Consider the following 22,711-nt stretch of genomic DNA (forward strand, 5'->3'; position numbering starts at 1 on the left):
ATTGATATCAGACATGTAATCATTTATAATAGGTGCCAAAAAAAAAAAAAGCCTTTAGGTCTGTTTAATGGATCAGGTCTCTCTTTTTCTCAGCATAGGTTCAAATATTAAAGGGAATAACCAAGTGTGGGTTCGAACCCTCTGTCTGTGAAGACCGCAGCGCGTGTCCGCCCCTGTGACTCCAGGTACTGTCTCTTTAAGGGCCGTCCCCGCTCGCGCCATGCTCACCGCCCACTGCTTGTTATTTTCTGCAACAAGATGGCTGTCGCTCCTGAAAGCAGTGTCCTTACTTTCAGCGTTTTTAAATGGAGCTCCTACTCTTCTACATATTTACCCGAGTAAGTAATGTTCGTTTTAGTCGTCCCGGTACGTACATTATGTTTTACGGTTACAGCTGGTCCCGCTGCGCTGGTGTTTATTCCTGGCGACCCGACTGTCTCTGCTACCATCCCAGACAGCTAGCATTAGCTTTGCGAACGGGATTTGGGGCGTTTGTTTTGGGTACCGAGTCCTCTGACAGCAATTTAACAGTTGACCCATTGAGGTTTAGATGAAAATCATGTTATTGAAACGTTTTTGTTTTCGATAGGACAGTACCTAGACGTCACTTACAAATACCTGGTTGTTCCATCAGTTGTCAGACCAGCGCTTATATGCCACTGTAGATGCCACATGTAATATGTCAACATTAGTTTTCTTCTCTTAAGGATATTTCTTTGGATGTTTACGTCTTATTACTTATATTTAGCAATAGTACCATAAATGTTTGCATTTTAAGACATTGATGTTACATAAAACTCATTTAATACAGAAATTGATTCAGCGCTTTGCAATCCGGTACCTCAGCGTGATTAAAAGGAGCGTACACAAACTCCAGTTTTAAGTAGGTAACTAACGTTAGCTGCTCTTATCTAAGCGCTCTGCTTTAGCAACGATAGCTAACAAGCTTGTGTACATGCTATATGAAACCGGTTTTATGAACAGACTGTCACATTTGTGGTCAGAAAACACTAAAAATCACGCCAGTACACTATTATTTATATGTGTAGGTACGTATTCGCCTGTTGCTCGTTCAGCACTCAAGACAGTTCATGTGTAATGTTAGCGGGCTAACAAGCTACTAGCTTAAGCGTTGCTGTCATATATCCATCCCATTGGAGTCACTTGTGTTGTTTTGTTTATTGTGAGTAGTGTTGCTGTTTGTTTATTTACACACAGAGTTGGTGTCACACATCCCTGTTCTGATTGTCTCTGACATGGATTCTACTTTTTGTTCTGGTGTTTTTAAGGAATATCTTGGTGGACAAACCTACCGATCAGTATTCCAGGTGGTCTTCAGAGAGCAACTACCCCCCACAGGTAGGGGCAACACTATTCAACAAAAGAATGATTATATTGTAACCACGGTGCGTAAGATCGGCTTAAATAACTAATACCCGCCACCCAACTATCTATCAATCAGTCAACCTTCATTTGTATAGCGCTTAATCACATCAGCAGGCATCTAAAATGCTGGTTGTACTCTTTACTGCAGTCTCTAAATAATTCAACTCCTTTAATATCATCCCTTATACAAGAGACACCGATGAATCAGGTGTTGTTAAAACATTGATCCAAAACTCTTAGATTTACTTTAACCAGAGAGTCCCATAGTATTTTTTTCTCCTGTCTTCTTCTTTTCCTTTCAGCTTTTCCCTTCAGGGGTCTCCACAGCGAATCAGTGTCCTCCATCTAACCCTGTCTTCTGCATCCTCTTCTCTCACACCAACTACCTTCGTGTCCTCTTTCACCACATCCATAAACCTCCTCTTTGGTCTTCCTCTAGGCTTCCTACCTGGCAGTTCAAAACTCAGCATCCTTCTACCAATATATTCACTATCTCACCTGTGAACATGTCCAAACCATCTCAGTCTGGTCTCTCTGACTTTATCTCCAAAACCTCTAACATGTGCTGTCCCTCTGATGTACTCATTCCTGATCCTATCCTTCCTGGTCACTCCCAGAGAGAACCTCAGCATCTTCATCTCTGCTACCTCCAGCTGTGTCTCCTGTCTTTAAGGGTACCATAATGGATTAGCAGTTTGTCTTCAGGAGGAAGGATGAAACATGTGCTGAAGAGAACACACCTACAGTAACAGTAACTAATAGCATCAGTTTGCAGGCATCACATTCGTGGCATGTCATAGGTTTCTACAATTCTCTCTCTCTCTCTCTCTCTCTCGCTCTCGCTCTCGCTCTCTCTCACACACACACACACATTCAAGGCGGATGACCCACCTCCACAGTCTGGGTCCTGCCTGGAGTCTCTTCCTCAATGACCACTTTCGCTTATGCTTGCTATGGAGGGTTCTGTTGGGTTCCATTGTCGGTTAAACCGCTTTGAAAGGTCTGTTGATGAGATTAAGGGCTATATAAATAAAGGCTGATTGATTGATACACAGAGCTTCAGATGCTGATTTCGTGACTAGTCATCAAAAATGCTGCTGTACTTTGATTTATTGTCAACAAGATAAGTGTGAAATGATAAAATGTTCCTGTGGGGATTGATTGTAACAAACACTTAATAAATAGTGTATTTTACCAACAATCCCAGTGTAAATTAAATACATACCTACACAGATACTTTATTAATCCCGGAGGAAATTGCAAATGTGAGTTGAATACTTTATACTGTATGCTTACAGCACAATAGGATGTTTGTAATTGGAATTGACATTTTCAGTGGTTTCATTCATTAATAGTTAACAGTAAATTAAATGAAAATGACACAAATGAATTGGTATTTGTTAGTTATCTGCAGCCTTGGTAAAAGCTCACGTCATTTTCTGTCTTGAAATGTTTCACTCAATGTAACAGCACAATAGTAAAAACAACTTCTGTCAATGTGCAACGTGCATGAAAGGTTCAGTGGATTTAAATTCCAGACTTGTTTAAACTTAAAACTTTGTCAAATGAAAGCCAAAGTGCAACATTTTAGAAGTAATGACACAAAGTTAACACAGTAATCAGGGTGTCTGCCAAGTCTACTGAAAGCCCAAAGCCCTGCTCAGGCCTGAGATCTAGAATGTCAGGAAAATCTCTGTTAAATGTGTCGTTAATGTGATTGAAGAAGTAGGTGGAGCTCAGTGCAGTGCAGCGCGTGGATAGCATTATCATGCGTGTTCCGGTTCAATAATTCCTTTCACAGACTCTTTGGGTGAATGTATTCACCCAAGTGAGGCAGTGAACTCCAGCACGAACACACAAACACACTGAACAACTCTCTGGTGAAGGGAATGGCTTTGACCTCTGCACTCTTTCGGTGGCTTCGATCAGCAGAGGGGTTGCAGAAAATATATATTTAATACCATGTAGTATATTAATTTGATTTTAGTTAACTTTTTAACCAGACTAATTTATTTCTTATTTCTCATTAATTGCTGTAGTTCCTAGCCCTGAATCTTTTGTTTGATGGGCTTTAGTTCACCGAACACACTAGTGACTTTTTGCTTCTGCAACAGTTTAAATCAGAGAAATCACATTGTACAGATCAAATTTTCAATTATAATTCTTTTAAAGTGTTTTTAAAAAATGTATTAACTCTTTAGAGACTAAAACATGCAGTTTACGGGGATTGATCATATCAAAAATACTCTAGTTGTGAGAGTGTGCTTGAGTGCTTGTTTGTCGTTCATGTGGCTCGGCGATGCACCAGCGACTCGTCCGGAGTGTACTCCACCTCTCGTCCATAGTCAGCTAGGATAGGCTCAAGTTCACCACACCTTTTAAGCCTCTGGTGGCCGTCACCAGACTGTCGGCCGCCAATAATGACTTGTCTGTGGGCCTAACAGCATTTGTAGGGAAAACCCAGGTTCACTGTTTGCAGGGGAACTTCCAACATTTGCTCATGTTATTCATAACAGACAAATTGCAGTACTGCATTCGTTGTTCAACAGCTCACATATACCGGCTCACATCGTCATTGCCAACGCACACCAGAAATTAAATGGCCGATATATTTTATTTCTCCTCCATTAATAAAATTTCAAAAGAGGGCGTGCCAAATTACAGGCAGTGGTCTGTAAATAATGAGCGTAGATGTGAGTCATCCCAGCGTGATGGAACATTTGGGCTGAATCATAAACTGAAGCAAAAAGAAATGACTGTTATGACAGGAGAAGCCAAAGTCAGTACAGCCTGGTTTTTATTGATGATACGTTTTGAAAATGAAATTCATAACAAAACTCATTAGTTAATGAGTTTATTCTTGATATAAAACATTGGTATCAGGGTTTATGGCAAATCTTCTCTTTCTAGTCAGGATCAGGACTACTTGTGATCTGTTGAAGACCATGTGAATAGGTTGTGTAATCTACTCACCTGATGCAGTAGATCGAGCCCCCCCCCCCACACACACACACACTGCTGGTGTTATGTTCTAGTTCTTCAATCCATTTCACTTCTCTCTCTTTCAGTTTTTAATCTTGAAATTGGAAAGGCCGGCGATTGTTCAGAGCATCACCTTCGGGAAGTACGAGAAGACTCATGTCTGCAACCTGAAGAAGTTTAAAGTGTTTGGTGGGATGAGTGAAGAGAACATGACAGAGCTTTTGTCCAGGTGAGATGCTGCTGCTTTACACTCGTCCGTTCGCACAGGAAGATAACTGACAGGAAGTGATGTCCCTTAGCTCATTTGGCCTGGTCGTTGTGACCTTAAAGGCATTTCTCCACATGGAGAACGTAACGACCAGTGAGCCGCAGCAATAAGACATGGGTTTGTTTCTGCGCTGTTTTTCCAGTGTTTTACAAACTGGGACACTGGGATCTGGCACTGGGAATAAAAGCAAAAGGCTTTTTTTTTTTTTTTTGGTACTGTTTAGCTGGTGGGTCGAGTTCAGCTGTGGGACAGCCAGCGATGAGGAAAAAGTACATCCATTATTGATTTTCTTCCATGTCAGCATGTAATGACTTTAAAAGGTCAGTGAAAGTGAATTAATGGAAGAGCCTCACCTGCAGCAGGAGGTCAGGGGCTGAGCAGAGAATTGACTGATGGAGAACAGACTGCTGCAAAGTCATTTAAGCTTCTCTCTCAAAACGAAAATCATGAGGTATTTCCTCAGTTTTGCTGTGGTGAATCGATGTTTTAAAAAAAAAAAATTTTATTTTTTTTTATTTCTAGAGATTTGTGGTTTCAGGGTTTTGGACTGTTTTTTTGGCTGTAAATTGAAGTTTTTGGATGCATAAGTTTAGGAAAACAAAATGTGCCCACAGCAATGCTGTAATGTTTGCCCCTGACACCAGACAGTCAGTGATGGTTTAGTTGATAGAAAATCATCAACAACTTAAATGCTCAGAGGCACGAAAGGTGGATTTAAGTAGCTGCTTGTTAATAAGTACAACTCTTACATCAAACAATAGAAAATGACATTGTTTAGTAGTCAACCACTTATACTAAACAATAGAACTGGAACTGGTTAACTTTGCATTAAAGTGTTACGATCACACAGTGCTGGAAGTGTTGTTTAGAAAAACAGTAATAATTTGCTGTGTATTGGCAAAATCAAAGTCCTTTTTTTTTTTTTTACACCTTTATGGCAGCCCAGGTGATACTGATCCTTTAGAAATGATATTTTTGGCTTTTTTTAGTATTTTTTTGTTCAGTGTTTAGGTTTTCCTGAAAACTACAGAACTGCATTCAGCCTTTGGAGGCTCTCAGTAATAGGTGGCTTAGACCGTCCAGTTATTTCTCTGGCTCTTTTTTTAACAAGGATGATTTGGTTGTAAGGTTCTACAGAGTTTGCCAGGATATGGGTGCTGTCTGCATCTCAACCCATGAAACAGTTTGTAAAGTTGTTTTTCTTCTCTTCCAGTGGCCTTAAGAATGACTACAACAAGGAAACGTTCACCTTAAAAAGCACAAGATTGACGAGCAGATGTTTCCCTGCAGATTTGTAAAAATAGGTGAGAACCAATGGACGGGTGGGCAGCTGAGAAGATGCAGGCTCAAGGAATTGGTCTTTTTTTAATTTTATTTTTTACATCACTCTCCTCTTTGTCCACATATTTTTTGTGTCTCAGTGCCTCTGATGTCTTGGGGTCCTAGTTTTAACTTCAGCATCTGGTACATTGAGCTGCATGGTATTGAAGATCCTGACGTGGTGCAGCCCTGCCTTAACTGGTACAGCAAGGTGAGCACTGGGTGGACTGGGTAGGAAGGAGTACCCCTGCAATAAGTACCTCCACTGTCTGCAACAAATGCCCTCAAGCAGGATGAAATCACTACAGTTTGCTTCCATTCGTAACCCCGTCATGAAAACATTAAGTCAGGAGTCTTTTGGTAAACTAATATTGGACGGAGCTTCTGCTCAAAGCCGTTTGGGTTCTACCCCCCCCTGAACAGATGGGTCTCTGACTGCTTCCCAACAAACTCTGCAGTACGAACCGATTACTGAAAACAGGATGTGAACCGTATGCCACTGTTTAAAAGCTCTACTTGTCTTTTAGCTCATATTGAATTCTCTACCAGTGGAACCACAGACACACACTCACAGCCAAAAGCCCAGAATTGGTTTAAAATTTAGCATGTTCGACATATGCCACAAATGCTGTCCAATGAACTAATGTCCTCATCCATATGCGTTTTATTTGGTATAATTAAAAACGCCAGTTTGAACACTATGCAAACCAGGACTACAAGGTTTTTCTGCCAAATATCTGACAAATTCTTGCTGTTCTGGTATTTCAAGTTCTTAAAAAAATGTGTCTTGGGTCTTGGAGTGATTTTCCTGATTTCAGATTGTACTCTCAACCTTAATGTTTGCATGAAAATATAACTTCCCTCTGATCCACTTGAAACAAGTCTGTGTTATTTAGTGAAGATCGATTATAAATGTGATCACCGAGTGGAGATACGTTTCCTCTCCTTTGTGTCCTTGTAGTACAGAGAACAGGAAGCCATTCGCCTTTGCCTCAAGCACTTCCGACAACACAATTACACAGAGGCCTTCGAGTCGCTGCAGAAGAAAACCCGAATAGCGCTGGAGCACCCGATGCTCACACACCTGCACGACCGGCTGGTGCTGCAAGGAGACTTTGACGCCTGTGAAGAACTCATAGACAAAGCTGTGCGGGGTACGTACAACAGAAAACTCCCAAGTTTGACACGTCTTCAGTTTGATTTATGGATGTTTGGATTATACACGTCAGTTTTTTATGTTGTTTGGTTGTTGCTTGTGTTAAAGATGTGCTCTTCTGTCCTCGCTTAGATGGCTTGTTTAACCAGTATATCAGCCAGCAGGAGTACAAGCCCAGGTGGAGTCAGATCATCCCAAAATGCAACAAAGGTACAAGCGCCCAAGAAATCAACCGAGACGACGTGAACAGTGAGACCATTTATTCAAATGGGAGACATTCCTAATCCGTCAAACATTTCACCACGCTGTACCGTCTGAGTGGTCCTGCTGCTAAAGCAATGAAACTTCCCTCCTTTGTCACCTCCCTCTTCTCCTGCCATCATTTTGTTCATTTCCTATTATCCTCTCCTTCAATGAATCTGCTCGTTGTGCTCACACACCCTCCTTGTCTTGTTCTTCCTCCTTTTTTCAGGTGACGCTGACGACAACAGACCAGGGATGAGGGGAGGACATCAAATGGTCATCGACGTCCAGACTGGTGAGTTCCACGCAGCCGGCGCTACGACTTTGCATTTTGGCCAAAGCTGTGACTCATATCTTCCTACGTCTAGTCAGAGTACAAAGTTCTATTGTTGTTTAATCAAATCAGCCCTCCGTCCCACTCGCAGCCCTTCTCATCCAAAAGAAAACAGTCCTGCGGGCGTTTCATTTCTGAGACCTTGAACATCACCACTTTTTGATAGAGACACACAATGATTGTTTTTTTTCTTATGAACTGGCGACATTGTTGGTGGTGGACTTCCCCATTAGACATTTAAAAACAAAAGCCGTCATTGTGTGTGTGTGTGTGTGTGGCAGTGTGTGAAACATGAAGCATGACACCCCTCTGTCCTTTCTCTCTGGCCACACACTCACATTGATGTGTGTGTGTGTCATTGATCGTTCAAGTAGATAAATGACTCGCCAACCTGTATTCATTCATTCATTCATTCATTCATCTTCAGAACCGCTTCATCCGCCGTCGCCGGAGCCTTTCCCAGTTGACTGAGGCCGTTTAGTGCATTGTTAATTATAAGGATAATCTTTTACAATCAGTAACTAAAACAAAAGCAATGATTTAAAATCAATACCAATTACATTACACAATTTTCCACCACGGTTACTAAGTATACATCTATCTAACCACCATAGATAATGTAATTTAAGTCCGGTCGTTATTGGTTACAGCAGTAATCCTCCTCCTCCTCATGGACTGGTAGGTCCTAGATGTCCATCCTTCATTTTATCCACATATAATTTATGTTCTGAGTAATTATTTCCATTTTAAGTTATTATGATCTTCTTCCCCTGTGTGTCCAAAGGGCAGAGCTTAAATGCTTTATTTGGGTTTTGAAAATGTTTGTTCTTAGTCACCACCAGTCATGAGTTTTTCTGTGACTCATATACAGTTAATGGTAGTTATAAAACATGTTCTGTAGCACATAAAGGTCTCTTTCATATTCAAATGATCCCTTCTTGTGTTCTGTTTCATCTCAGCCCAGACTCGACTGAACAGGAGTCTTTCTAATTCTGTTTTCTGTTCAAACAAGGCTTTTCGTTTGTACCTGACCGATTTTCATTTGCGTATGAAGCTTTGTCTAACAATACTGCACAGCCATTCACATTAATGATGAATGGATTGAGAGAGAATGTAGAAATTTTATTTATTGATCCTCAACCCCAAACAAACCCACCGGTTATCATCAGTGAGTCATCTGTAACTTTCTGGCTTTTGCAGCGTGTTTTCAGGCTGGATTCTCTTTTTAATGGCAAAAGTTTCTGATACAGTCATAACTTCCTAAAGTCCCATTTTCCTTAACGTTTTGTGGTCTCTGACACTGGCAAGTTTTTCTGAGACAAATGACCAATTTGTAAATGATGTGTGGTCTTCTTTTTATTCCAGATGTATGTAGAAAATATTTTAAGGTAAATAATATTTTAATAATATTTTTAAATTAATATTTCGATAATATATAATATTTTAATATTTAAAATATTTTAAGGTAAATTTTAAGGTAATACGCTGAAGTACACTGCGTTCCGTGAGTCTGAGAACATAGCACACACACGGATGCTGTCAGCCAATAACATACGCTAGCATACGCATATGGTATCGTGTGACTACCGACGTGCATCTTGAAGCGCGTATAAGCGAGGGATTACTGTACTTGTTGTTTATTTGGGCTTGTTTATGACATTAAAACGGTTTAACTTCAATACAAAGTGACTGAGCCAGCGTTTTTCAGGCGATGCTTGGGAAGAGGAATAGAGAATTGGCTCAAAGCTACTGCATCTTCCTATCTTTTGTTTAATATGTCATTAGCTTCAAAGTTTCCCATACACACTGGGAGTGTTCTCTACTGCCATGAGTCTTAAAGTCTTATTTCATCCCTTATATGTGTGACGGGCCTTATTGTGGTTTGGGTAGAAACACTGAATCTATTAATCGAGCTCGCTGAAGCCAATAATGTTTATTTACGTGAGCAAATCTCGCAATCCTTGTAGTCGTCTTTTTTTCCGTGCATTAGAGCACACAACAATGCACCACATTATGTTCTAAATCAAAACGTGAAGAAAAATGAATAGATTATTTTAATTGCTTTACATAAACTGAAGAAAAATAAATATTAGGTTGTTATAAAAAAATAGTCTCTTGTTCAAAAAGTCAAATATTTACAGTATAAACTGAATAATCTTTAGGATTTAGCATTCCTGTGAATTACTAAACTAATATTTAGTTGTATAACTGCTTTTGCTGAGATCTGTCATTTTTCATTTTGTTGGTATTTCCTCTTCAGTAAAAAGGCAGCATAGCCTCTTCAAGTTCTTTTTTTAATGTATGTAAATGGATCCTTGGTATACAATAAATAGGCCCGACACCATCATAAGACAAATACCCTCATATCACAACGGTTGCCCCATCATGCTTCACTGTCATCAGAGTGGACTGTAGGGTTCGTCTGACAAACTGAGACCCAAAAAAAACAATCTGACTCAATCTTTCATAGTTTCTGTTTCTCCGTTTGTCTTTAAGCCGTTCAATGTGATCTTTGGCAAACTGTATCCTCTTCGGCTCATTTTTTTTTAACAGTGGGACTTTGTGGGCGCTTCTTGCACATCTTCTAATTATCCCAGTACTCACAGGTGTCTTCCGACTGTCTTTAGTCACCCTGAGACTTTTCCATTCTGACTTTCCTTCGATCCATTGAAACGGTTGTTGTCCGTCTCCTCCTGGTTTTACTTTTCATTCTAAAGCATTGGAAATCATTTTAACTGAGCGGCCCCATCGTTTCCTGAACTGTTTCCCCTTCTCCAGTCAACATTTTAATCAATAAGTGTGCTGTTCTCCTGAACAGCACATGCACATGGGTAAATATGACCTGGTTTCATCCCTAAACAAAGTGCCACCTGGTCGATACCTGCTTTTACACGGAATGAATGACCTCACGAACTGAACCCCATACTGTTATTATTTTGAAAACACTCCTGTCAATCAATTATTCAGTTATTGAAGCGTGCATATCATGAATGTTGGCTCTGTTGGTTTTCTGTGACTCCACTACACCTAATAGTCAATTATTTTCCATGTAATATCATTTCTACCAAAAACAGTGACTGATCTGGTTCCTGATGTTGGACTGCTGTTATTTTTATGCCTGCCTTGTGGTGTTGAGCTCCGTCTGTCCTCCACAGAGACTGTGTACCTGTTCGGAGGCTGGGACGGCACACAGGACCTGGCTGACTTCTGGGCCTACAGCGTTCAGGAGAACCAGTGGGCCTGCATCTCCAGAGACACGGAGAAGGAGGTGAGTGGGCCTGAAGACACGACGTCTGCAGAGAGAGAAGACCATCATATGTTCTAAAGAGTCCTTTTGTACAACAGATCTTCAGAATGCTTTTTCTGTAACGAAGACTTTGTTTATTTGTTTTAATATTTTTATGACCAGATTTTATTCTGTAAACAGAATTGAACTTTGGGCGTTACGAATAAAATATTTTAGTTTGGCATTTATCAATAAACAGCCTTTATGATTAAAATTTTGTTAATAAGAGCAGATTTCTATTCTTTAGTCTTTTTCTTTTCTTTTTTTTTTTTTTTACAAATTCTTCTTAAAGTAAAATACATTTATTCAATGGCATCAAATAAATCATGATCCATTCATAAAGATTAAGCTAACAAGTACTAACTACATGTGTTACTGAGGTGTAGAAGAGCCCGTTTTGCGTAATGACCACCTTTCCTGTAAGTAATTTGTGTTTCTTACACCCCGCCACGCTCCCCCTCCAATCAGAGCGGTCCCAGCGCTCGTTCGTGTCACAAAATGTGCATCGACTCCCAGCGGCGTCAGATCTACACTCTGGGCCGCTATCTGGACTCCAGCGTCAGGAACAGCAAATCTCTGAAGAGCGACTTCTACCGCTACGACATCGACGCGAACACCTGGACGCTGCTGAGCGAGGACACCGCTGCCGACGGGGGGCCGAAGCTCGTGTTTGACCACCAGGTAGCTGCAACTCTGTTCCATGTGTTACTAAGTTATAGAGATAAGAGACCAGTCTGAACAACCCACACATGACAACTAACCTGGTTTATTTTATTTGCTAATGAAATTAGTTTAAATGTGTAAATGAATATAAATGTTTTTTTCATGTCAGTTTTGAATTGTTATCAGTGTTATCAGCATTTCTGATACATGATTAGTTGATGGAGACTTTTAAAGGAACTGTGATTTTTGGGCTTTGAAGACTTGCTAGCAAGCGAAAAGTCTTAAAACATTCATGTATGAATTCAATAAAATTTATTTGGTGATTTCTAAAATGAAACCAAAATAAACGACCTCCATTTCATGCATTCAGATGCTCTGTCTTGGATCTCGTGTCTTATATGTTGACTTTTCCTACAGATGTGCATGGACTCGGAGAAGCACATGATCTACACGTTTGGCGGCCGCATCCTGACGTGTAACGGCAGCGTGGAGGACAGTCGGACGTCGGAGCCTCAGTTCAGCGGCCTGTACGCGTACCACTGCCAGGCTGGAACGTGGAGCCTCCTGCGGGAAGACTCGTGTAACGCCGGGCCGGAGGACGTCCAGTCCCGAATCGGACACTGTATGCTGTTCCACACGGTGAGTGTAGTCTGCCTGGCTGAACACGCATCCCAGAGTTCCTCCACCTCTGAACAGTTTCCATAAGTTACAGTAAACTTTGACGTTGCTCACTTTTAAATTCTGATTCTCATTCTGTAACAGAGAAACCGCTATCTGTACGTGTTTGGAGGTCAGAGGTCAAAGACGTACCTTAATGATTTCTTCAGCTACGACGTGGACGGGGACCACGTCGAGATCATATCAGACGGCACCAAGAAGGACTCAGGCATGGGTAAGACTTCAGAGTTTTAGATGGGTCATTGGTGACTTTGTGTTTCACATCCTGGACATTTATTTTGGGATTTGAAGGTTCTTCTGTGCTCACAAACTGGAGCATTCATCTTTTTGTTTAGATGCTCATTCCAGTGTTTTACAAAACCCCTTTGTCTTTAATTTTCCAGCACCAGAATCTTGTGGTTGAGTTTTTGGTTTGCTCCCCTGTGGCGTCCTTCGCCCGCGTCAGACAAATTAGACTTCTGTGCTGCATTTATAGTCTGTCTGTGTTGGTGGACTTCCTGTCCCCACGCCAGAGGAGATGTGACAGATTACCTGGTTAAAAAGCACTGACTGCGGTCAGACGCTTCCTGCTCCATCAGACAGATTTAGATTTAGGTCTGCCTCAAACACACTGGAACAAAGTGTCCGTCTGCTCACGTCTGTCCTGTCAGCGACCAGAAAGAGAGAACCTGGAAGTTGTGATAGTACGAAGGGAGAAAGTGGAAGGATAGGGCGTGTGAGTGCAGCAGAGCGGGAAAGAACAGAATGTGTTTTGGCAGGAAAGAATGAAAGCTGTTTAAACTGTGTTCCGTCTCATAATCGCTGTCACATGTTGATCAGGATCAGCCGCATCTCTCTTGATGGTACTCGTGAGCTGACCTTTAACCCCACTAACTATTTAAAGGAGAAATGACATCTGCTGCCCAGCCTGCTGTTTGACTTCTGCCAGGACGTTTAGTCAAATTTAATGCAGATGATGTCACCGGTGTCAGGTCGCAGCGTTGGAAGTTCAGAAGTATCAGGTTAACGTCCACGGCACTCGGAGGTGGAGTCCGTGAATCACGTTTATGGTCTGTCGTCTGACAGGACGTGTTGTTTTTCCTGAAGAACATGCTTTAAACTATTTCCTTATCATAGCAGCGTTTTGGTTAGTTTTGTGTTTCACTGCTGCATCGTGATGAGTTGAAAAATGTCCTGTTGTTCATCGTGATGAGTTTCCAACTCAGGATTTCAAATTAACTTTTCGACAAGTCAAAAGCCCAAGTAATAAATTGTTTTTGTGTTTCATATATATTTATTTCTGTACTTTTAATTGAGATAAAGTATTATGTTTAATGTGAACTTATAAAAGAAGAGTCCAAAGCAAAGTTAAAGCAGAATTATTTTTAATATTTATGAATGACTGAGTACAATATTAGGAATTTAACTGGAATTCAACTCAACTGGGGATAAATAAATCGAGTGAGATGATCCACTGTGTGGGTCCCTGAACAGAGCGTTAAATGAGAGATAAGATAATCCTTTATTCGACCCACAGCGGGGAAAATCTTCATGATTGAGGCAGCAGTATCCAGAGAAAATGGAAGAATAAGATAGAGGGCAGTAGGATAGAGCAGTAGAAGAGAGATTCAGTCAAACATTCACATATACATACAGATATACATTGAAAGATTTACACTTTATCTTTCTAATGTATAAAAATCTGCATATTGTATGTTGAAAATGTCAAAACGTGCTATGAACCCATGCTGAACTCAGCTGGAATGTTAACAGTCAGGCAAATCATAGCGTGAAGCTGCACCGATCTGTCGTATTTCTCAGGTTTTAATCAATGCTTTGATTGTTTTTGCTGCTGATTTCCTCTCCTCTGTATTTGTTTGTGGCCCACTGACGCCTGCAGAATCGCCTCCAAACTTTTCTCTCTCTCTCCCTTGATGGTCGTGGTTTTTGCAGCTGCTTTTTTTTCTGCTCCTTTCAGTGACTAGTTTGGAATTACAGGAATTGTTGTCTTTTATTGTTTAACAGTCGTCACAGCCAAGGAAAACCGGGTGCTTCAGACAGAACCATCCCAGATGAGGTCAAACCCTTCGGTTTAGTCACACCTTAATCACTGAGTCTGGTAGCCAACGGGACTGTATCATTAGAGTCAATAACATATTGTTTCCATTAATGTTTGAAGATTGTTGTAAATAATTAAAGTAGAAAATACATACTTATATTACAGTCTCTTTTACCTCTCATCCAGTGTCAGATTGGAGCCGAAGTTTGTGTTTTCTGTTTGTAATTTTTTTTTCTATCCAGCTGTGTGTTGATTCTACTTTTTAACTACTTTGACTGTGAGGTGAAAGCATCTTTATCTTTTCCAGGCTTGTATTTTCCCTCCTTGCTAGCAGAAATGACTGACAACTCAACAACTCAAAATCTGATTTGAGTCAGATCTGATCTTGAGGAATAAATAAATTCTATTCCTGTTGTTTTATCGTTGCTGTTTTTTGCCTCCTCAGTGCCGATGACGGGCTTCACTCAGAGAGCCACCATTGATCCCGAGCTCAATGAGATCCACGTCCTGTCGGGTCTCAGCAAAGACAAGGAGAAACGCGAGGAGAACGTCCGCAACTCCTTCTGGATCTACGACATCGCCCGCAACAACTGGTAGGCGAGAGAAAGGGAGACACACATACACACACAGGCTTCTGTGATCGCTATGACAATAAGCAGACAGTCGGAGGAACTACTTTCTTACACACACGAGCTCTTTGTCACCACAACAGATTGTAGATACATGCTAACAACGTTCTCTTCACTGGTTTTAAACAAATGTCACCACTGCACAGCGTTAGTGCTTCTTGACCTGTCAGCGCTGCACCAGGAACTGCGTGTTCCCCGTGTCTCTGTGAATGTGATGTTTGGATCAGTGGCTGTGAGAACAGGCTGTATCTGTCATGGTTCCAGTTCATCTATTTCACTAGCTGTTCTCGGACTCAGCGTCCAGCGAAACTACTTTCAGACTAGCGTAGCCTCGTGTGTGTGTGTGTGTGTGCTCGTTTAACGCTGCAAGAAAACCTGAATTGTTCAGCACCTTTTCTTTGAGGGCTTCATGTTCAGCGTCGAACAAAATGCGTTTGCTTTCTCGTCTTCACGTTGCGCCTCAGGTCATGTGTGTATAAGAACGATCAGGCCGTGAAGGAAAACTCCAGCAAGGCTCTTCAGGAGGAGGAGCCATGTCCACGCTTCGCTCACCAGCTGGTCTACGACGAGATGCACAAGGTAACACACACAGCTTGCACTCACACACACTGTGCTCAGTACAACTTTCACAAATTACACTCCAAACAGGTTGATGGTAATCGATACCAACTTGAGAAAATCATGCATTTCTGTGTTTGTAAAAGTTGTATTTTCTCCATCGCTCACCAAAAAAAAATCAGATCAATTCTGACAACAAATGGGGAGAAAAAAAAATCAATGTCTTTCATGTTTGACGTGTTGCTACGTTTTTAATGCAGTAATAATAAAGCCCACAGCAGGTTACTAGAGGTCACTAGGATGAACAAGTTCCGTTGTTGTTCTCTGTGACTCAGTTTTGAGGGAGAAGTTTTTAATGAAGCCTATCTTGCTTTTAATCTCATCAGACCGTGATCAGATCAGAAGTAGAAATTTCTAACGTGTAAAAGGTTTAATGTGCACAACCATAAACGTCTTTATTTAGACATTTTAAAATGTGTTCAATTTGTTGTTTCTCAGGTGCACTACTTGTTTGGTGGAAACCCTGGGAAGTCTTGTTCTCCTAAAATGCGTCTGGACGACTTCTGGTCCCTCAAACTGTGTCGGCCCTCCAAGGAGTACCTGCTCCGACACTGCAGATACCTCATCAGGAAATACAGGTCCAGGAAATACAGCTTTATTCTGTGACGTCTGAAAGACGTTAAATTTGAAAAGTGACGTCTGTGTGGAATGACGTCATGCGTCTTTCCCGCTTGACGGGTCTCGGTCACGTGACAGGTTATCAACACACACACAATGAAGCGCCCATAAACGCACCAGTGTTCTGGATTAAAGTTGAGGCAGATTATCCTGAGATCGCCCAAAAAGTATCGAAAACCCTGCTTCCATTTCCAACCTCCTGTCTTTGTGAAGCGATTTTCTGCTGTGACCGAAACCAAACCAAACTGCAGAGTAGACCAGACATATGGAACACACTTCAGGTGTCCTTGTCTCCCGTTACCCCTAGGTCAGCGGTCCCCATCCACTAATTCTCATTATTGTAATTATTATTATTTGATTGACTTGTTCACCTTTCTATTGGAATTGATCAAAATTTCTCCTGCGTTGAATGCAGTGATTGTAAGTCACGAAATTTCAAAATAAACATCAGTGCAGTAACTTGAATCGAGTTTTAATGTAATTCTTATAATTATTTCGTTTACAGAGACGAAATAGAGATGTTGATTATCAATTTATGAAAAAAAGTTTGTTTATTGTCTGTTGATGTCTACATTTTACATAAAACCACTGCGGATGATTATTATTAGACTACAGCTGTCCTGGCGTCGTTAACGATTATCGAGCAAATGAAGACCGGTCCGTGAAAATACTGTCTAAGATGAAACCCCTCCGTGGCGCAAAAAAGGTTGGAGACCGCTGAGCTATAGTACATGAGATAGTCGGCGTCAGGGCCGACCTGATCAAACAAACGGTGTATTGTCCACAATGCTGCCTTTGAATATCCGTCTAAATAGTGGTTATCTCTTCAGTTTATATTTCCCAGTTTTATTTTAAAGTGGATTAAAGAATGATAATGGGTGTTGTTTTTGAGTTATGTCTGAATTGCAGAATAAAGAATGAAAGTTTAATATCAGGTTGATTGAAGATGAACATGCTTTTAGCAACCACTAGAGAAACTAAAGAGGTGGCTGCTGAACGGTGTTGGAAGATAAAGTGTTACTTAGCAACAAACAGCTGTAATGTAAAAGTTTCCTTAGTAACAGAAGTGTAAAGGATTTAAGAAAGTCATTATATTACTATTACCGGTCTGGGTAACACTGTGTTATGTCGCTGTTATAATGTTGTTTGGATTTAGTTTGGCTGTGGTTTAATGTTGGAGCGCTGCGTGTTAGTCGCTAGCCAAAAGCTAAAGGAACATTAGACGAGGCAGGCAGACTTTCAACGGCTAGTGTGGTCATGTTTTGATTATAGATTTTTGGAAATGAACTCAAACTTGTTTACACGTCTTGTGAAAGGAGATTTCTTGTCACAGCTGCTGTGTGCAGGGATGTCTGTCTTGTGTCAGTTGTGTCCGATGTCTGTCATGTGAGTCTTGGTGGCGTCTGAAAATCATTTTACTGCTCCAGTCACACAACTTTAAAGAACAGAATTCAGTTGACTGGCGCACATGTTTCAGCCACTGCAGTTTTTCCAGAAAGAAGAATGTTTTCAGAATATCTTTGACCTCTTTCGCCTTTTTATTTGTTTTTAAATGGCTTTGCAATTTAAAGGAGATTAAGATTGAGAATAATGAGTTAAATAATGGAAAATAAAACAGCAGTCATGTTTCTGGTGCTCTGTTCAGGGCAATAGTCCTGGAATTCGAGGAAAGCTCTTGTTTCTGTCCTTTGACTTAATGATGTAATCCAGCCAGATTATGAAAAGTCAGTGAAAGGCTGTGGAATCTTCCATCCTGTTCATGTGTGAAACCTGATGACGAAGCTGTGGCATAATCTTGACCTTGAATCTGTTGCCATCTAGTGTTCACTTGTGCAACTTGTGATGTTCACCATCGGTGTGTTTTGATTGGCCAGGTTTGAGGAGAAAGCCCAATCAGAGCCACTGAACGCACTCAAGTACCTGCAGAACGACCTTTCGCTGACGGTGGACCACACCGACCCGGACGAGACCAAAGAGGTACGTTAAATAGGGAGTCTCATTCCTGTAGAGACCCCACCCACCAGTGGGGTTTGTGATGCGTTGCTTCTGCCCTCATTCGTCCGCCGAGAGCTGCAGCGTCTGGTTTGTTCAGTATCTGTGGGGCGAAACTTGTCAGATGTTTGCTTTGTGCCCCCAGTTCCAGCTGCTGCCCTCGGCGCTCTTCAAGTCCAGCTCAGACTTTATCTCTCTGGGTAAGAGTCTAAAACCACTTGTGTGTACATACAGTATGTATACATGACTAATCCGACAGGAGAATGATGAGTTCATTCTGATTGGGATTAAGTTTTAACTCTAACGTTTTATCAGTTTGCATTCGTCCAGATTTCGGTAGATTTTGGTCATAATTTTCCGTTTCAGGAAATAGCAATTGATTTTGCAGAAGGACTGTAAAATATTTTATTAGTATTAATAAAATATTTTATTAATACTAATAATAAAATAGATGTTCATGTGATAGCACATCAGCTGTTAAAATAATCCAGTTATTGCCACTCTTATCAAATATTAAGACGATGGATTATAAGACATGGTGACACATTTTGGTTAAAGCCTGATGAAAAGCTCAATACAGTTCTTAAATGTTCAAAGAGTCAGCGTTGAATCCTGTAGTTTTGGGCTTAAATAATGACATCCGTCTGTCGTCTCTCTGCCCCCCCCCCCAGGTTTCTCAGACGTGGACCAGACGTACGCTCAGCGGACGCAGCTCTTCGACACCCTCGTCAACTTCTTCCCAGACAGCATGACTCCGCCCAAAGGCAACCTGGTGGACCTCATCACGCTTTAGCCCCCCACCATTTCCATCTCACCAACCACTCTTCATCACCATGTGAACTGCGTACCCCCCCCCCTCGCCACCCCACCCCCCCATACGGCCGGCAGGACGGCGAACAGAGAGACCAGATATTTTTCTATTCCTGAACCCTGCTGGTGGGATTCCGCTGCGTCTGCTGTCCAGGTCTGCAGGACATGACGGTGAGAGGTGGAAAAACACAGTGAAACAACTCACCTGTGTTTGTGTGTGTGTGTGTGTGTGTGTGTGTGTATGCGTGTGTGTGTGAGTGAGTGGTTTCTTTTCCTTTTGATTTGCTTGCTAACGAATATTTATTGGAGCATGCGTTGCCCCATTTATCTCTGCCAAACATTGCTTGTGTTTTTGGAAAAAAGAAAATTAATGCCAAAAAAGATGATTTGCATTTTTTTTAAAGTTGTTGGATTTGTGCATCAACACCACCCCCACCACCCCCCCTTGGGGACACATGTACAGCAGCAACAGATGAGGAGGTGAACTTTGAGAACAATTTGAACGATGAGACGCTGTGACAATAATCCAGGAAACTCCTGGTTTCAGCGTCTCCTGTTTGACGGATTACGTAGTTTGCTTTTTGAGACACTAGTCCTTATTTATGACCATAAACGCAAAAAATATATGAAAGTGTGAACATTACAGGAATGATTCCGTGGGATAAAGTTTTTATGTCTAAAGTATTTTGATTTTTGGTGCTATCCTTGTAAATCTTTCCGATTACAATTTGATTTACTACAGGAAACAAGTTCAGTTGTTTTCTCCACAGTAATTAATAAGAATAATGGATAATCCTGAGAGATTAAACGCTTTAAAGCTGTGTAAATATACATCCAGGATGCTTGATGGAGTGAATGTGGACTCATGTTCTTTTCTGTCCCGCGTCATCAGAAGTTAGACTTTCTGTTTAACTCTTCATTAGTTATGGGAAAGCTTGATAAACGAAGGTGCGTGTGTGTGTGTGTGTGTGTGTGTGTGCTTGTGTGTGTGTGAATGCAGCGCTGATGCCGGTTATCAGGTTTGACTGTGCTGTTTGTCGTACGTACGTCGTCCTGATGTCCCCTCTGCTCCATGAATGAGTGAGTGAAAGATTCGGCGTAGCTGCCACGTCACACAGAAAACGTCACGAGTCGTTGAGTTTTAACGAACTGGTAGGGAATGGATTGATGAAGATGACGACGAGGCATCCTTGGAAGCACAGATTGAATGTCAAGGTTTATGGGATCTAGGTTGTGGGATGTGAAACAACGTTGACACACGTCACAGGTCTTCTGTTGAAGGGTTTCCATCAGCTGGAAGCAAAGCCTTTGTTGCGTGAGAGGGTTTCAGTGGCCTTTGTGTTTACCTACCTGTCAGTATTTCTGTATCTGTTGGAACATTAAGAATGCATCAACTGACCCCAGATCAGGTGAAAGTTGACTCCATCTGAAGTGGAAATTTCTCACCGAGGGTTGATGGAAAGGTGAAATCGAGTCGGTGTGACGTCACTCTGCATTCCGCCATCCTAATCCTAGACACTCTTTGTGCCGTGTGTTTTTATTACATTCTGGTCAGTGAGCCAAGAAACTGAAAGAGAAGTCATTGTTTCTGCTAAAACCTTCCTGGCGTCACATCCTCTTTTGTGTTTCCAAAATGTCAAATGACTCTAATGTAACATTAACGCAGGAAAGGCACAAACTCTGTTAGCGTTAGCCTCTGGAGGCTATGTACTGCTCCACGTGTTTGCATTGTTCCTGTTTTGGGTTATCGTCGGTATTCTGGTGAAGTAGTGACCGATGTATGGAGAGGAGCTTCACTGTGATGCGTTCATGTTCGCCTCTGAAGGGCAGCGAACCCCTGCTGTGTCTCAGGATCCAAAGGTGGAGAAAGGTTGTAGCATTCCTGCTTAGGAGATCATTGTAGATCTCATGTCTGTACAGCAAATATGAATCTACCTCCAACAGCCAGTCTGGGAACAAGGATGAACTCTGGGGGACGGGGGGTGGGGTGTTCACATCCAAGCAACACAGGACAGGAAGTCCATTTCTAGAGTTCACTCAGAAACCAGGAGGAGTGCAGAAGAAGAAAGTCGTTTCAGCGATCAGCCCGTAATCCAAGCTAGCTGTGGTCCCTTTTCCCATCTTTATGCTAAGCTAAGCACCGTTTAACGCTAGCTTTGTGGTTTCATTTATTGTGAAATGTCGTGGGACTGCTGTTTGGAGATGTTTGTGGGGGGGAGGGGGGGTTCTTTGTGTTCCTGTTAGCACCAGGACGTCACTCCTGACGTAACGGGAAGAGTCGGGCGCCCGGTGGGTGGTAACACTAACATGTAGCTGTCAGGACTTTAAACACAACACAAAATCCACAAATCTTTGCACGTAAACTAATTGTTAAAAATCACTACATTGTTTTTGATAGGTGATAAGATGTCTCTAAATCTACTCAAATGTATTATTGGTATTTACCCACATCTTTATGGAAATGTGACTCCTATAAAATTGAAATGCACTTATTAAGGATTCCCTCATAGATGCATCATTTATGATAAATGTTTTTAAGTTTGCAGAGGAATTTTTTTTTCTTAAAAAAGTAAAGTCCTTTATTTTAAGCGTCAGACCGGAACGTTTATTAAGACTCAATGGAAATGATCAATTCTTGAAATGCATTTACAGTAATGTGGAGAAGGGAGAACCTAATCATGGTTTTAATGGTGCGTTCACAGAATCCTTGGAAGTTCCCATTCCCACAGTTGGGAACTGATTTTCCCAATTTGTTCAGGAGCTTTTGAACGTGTTGAAGCTCAATTTTTGTCCCCACGTCGACTTAGTTGGTGTAAACTAATTCAATTTTATGATTTGATGTTAGCATTCTGACTCGAGGCACTGCTCAAGTGAAATTCCTTAGTCAGCAGTTCATCTTTCCTTTTCCTCTGCCAACACTTGAATGCACCATAATCTCTCGTGTTCTTATTTATGCTTTGACAGACGTTTCCATGAAGTGCACTATTGTGTTAAACGTCAGACCTCCTCAGGCTGTAGTTGACTGTGATTCTGGGTGCGCTGCTACTGTAGCTCTCATCACTCTGAATGACCTCTGGAGACGAGGAGCTTCCAGGTCAATGTCAGTAGGGTTTGATAGGCTTTCTGCTCCGGCTACATGTTAAATGTTTTCAGTTGCTAAAAGAAATAATTAAGAAAAGTTAAACCTGCAACAATTCATTTCATTACAACCAGGATCATTACAACCCCCCCCCCCACCTCCCCCAGGGCAACAGGGCAGTGATGGTACCAACAACAAGTCTAATGCCAGTGGACACTGCTGTGTAAATTTTAGGGCTCATGCTTGTTGTAGCATTTATTTTTATTTTTTGCCACAAGAAAAATATTAATTGAAAGCACATTTGTAAAAAAAAAAAAAAATCAAGCATAAAAAAAGACCAAAAAAAAGCCAAATACTATTTAACTTTTTTGCTCTTTTTGGAGTAAATGCCCCTCCACATGACGTTACTCTGTCTCACCCGTCTCATGGTGTCCTGGGTGGAAGTTTTGAGGCTGGTACTGTGGGATCAATGAGCACTTCTCTGTGGATAAAGTGAATGTGTAAAAGCCCTGTAGTCTGGCGTTGTATGTAATGTACATAATGAATAAAGATTGTATTTTGTTCAAGTTTTCCTACCTGTCGTCTGTTTCTGCCCTCTAGTGGTCATATCC

General features: G+C 41.4%; 1 protein-coding gene across 1 annotated transcript; it reads left to right on the forward strand.

Annotated features, from left to right (window-relative positions):
- The first annotated feature begins 240 nt into the window (after window positions 1-240).
- On the forward strand, window positions 241-22,671 carry mkln1 (muskelin 1, intracellular mediator containing kelch motifs). The gene is given in 19 exon segments (XM_068306417.1): window positions 241-338; window positions 1,290-1,359; window positions 4,455-4,597; window positions 5,850-5,889; window positions 5,892-5,940; window positions 6,058-6,167; window positions 6,918-7,110; window positions 7,245-7,361; window positions 7,585-7,650; window positions 10,845-10,957; window positions 11,444-11,656; window positions 12,056-12,277; window positions 12,401-12,530; window positions 14,800-14,947; window positions 15,448-15,562; window positions 16,040-16,179; window positions 18,094-18,196; window positions 18,357-18,411; window positions 18,883-22,671. Coding segments are annotated over 19 exon segments (2,229 nt in total). The 5' UTR covers window positions 241-258; the 3' UTR covers window positions 19,005-22,671.
- The last annotated feature ends 40 nt before the right edge of the window (window positions 22,672-22,711 follow it).

Source organism: Antennarius striatus, chromosome 22 (genome assembly GCF_040054535.1).
Source record: "Antennarius striatus isolate MH-2024 chromosome 22, ASM4005453v1, whole genome shotgun sequence".
Taxonomy (NCBI): Eukaryota; Metazoa; Chordata; class Actinopteri; order Lophiiformes; family Antennariidae; genus Antennarius; species Antennarius striatus.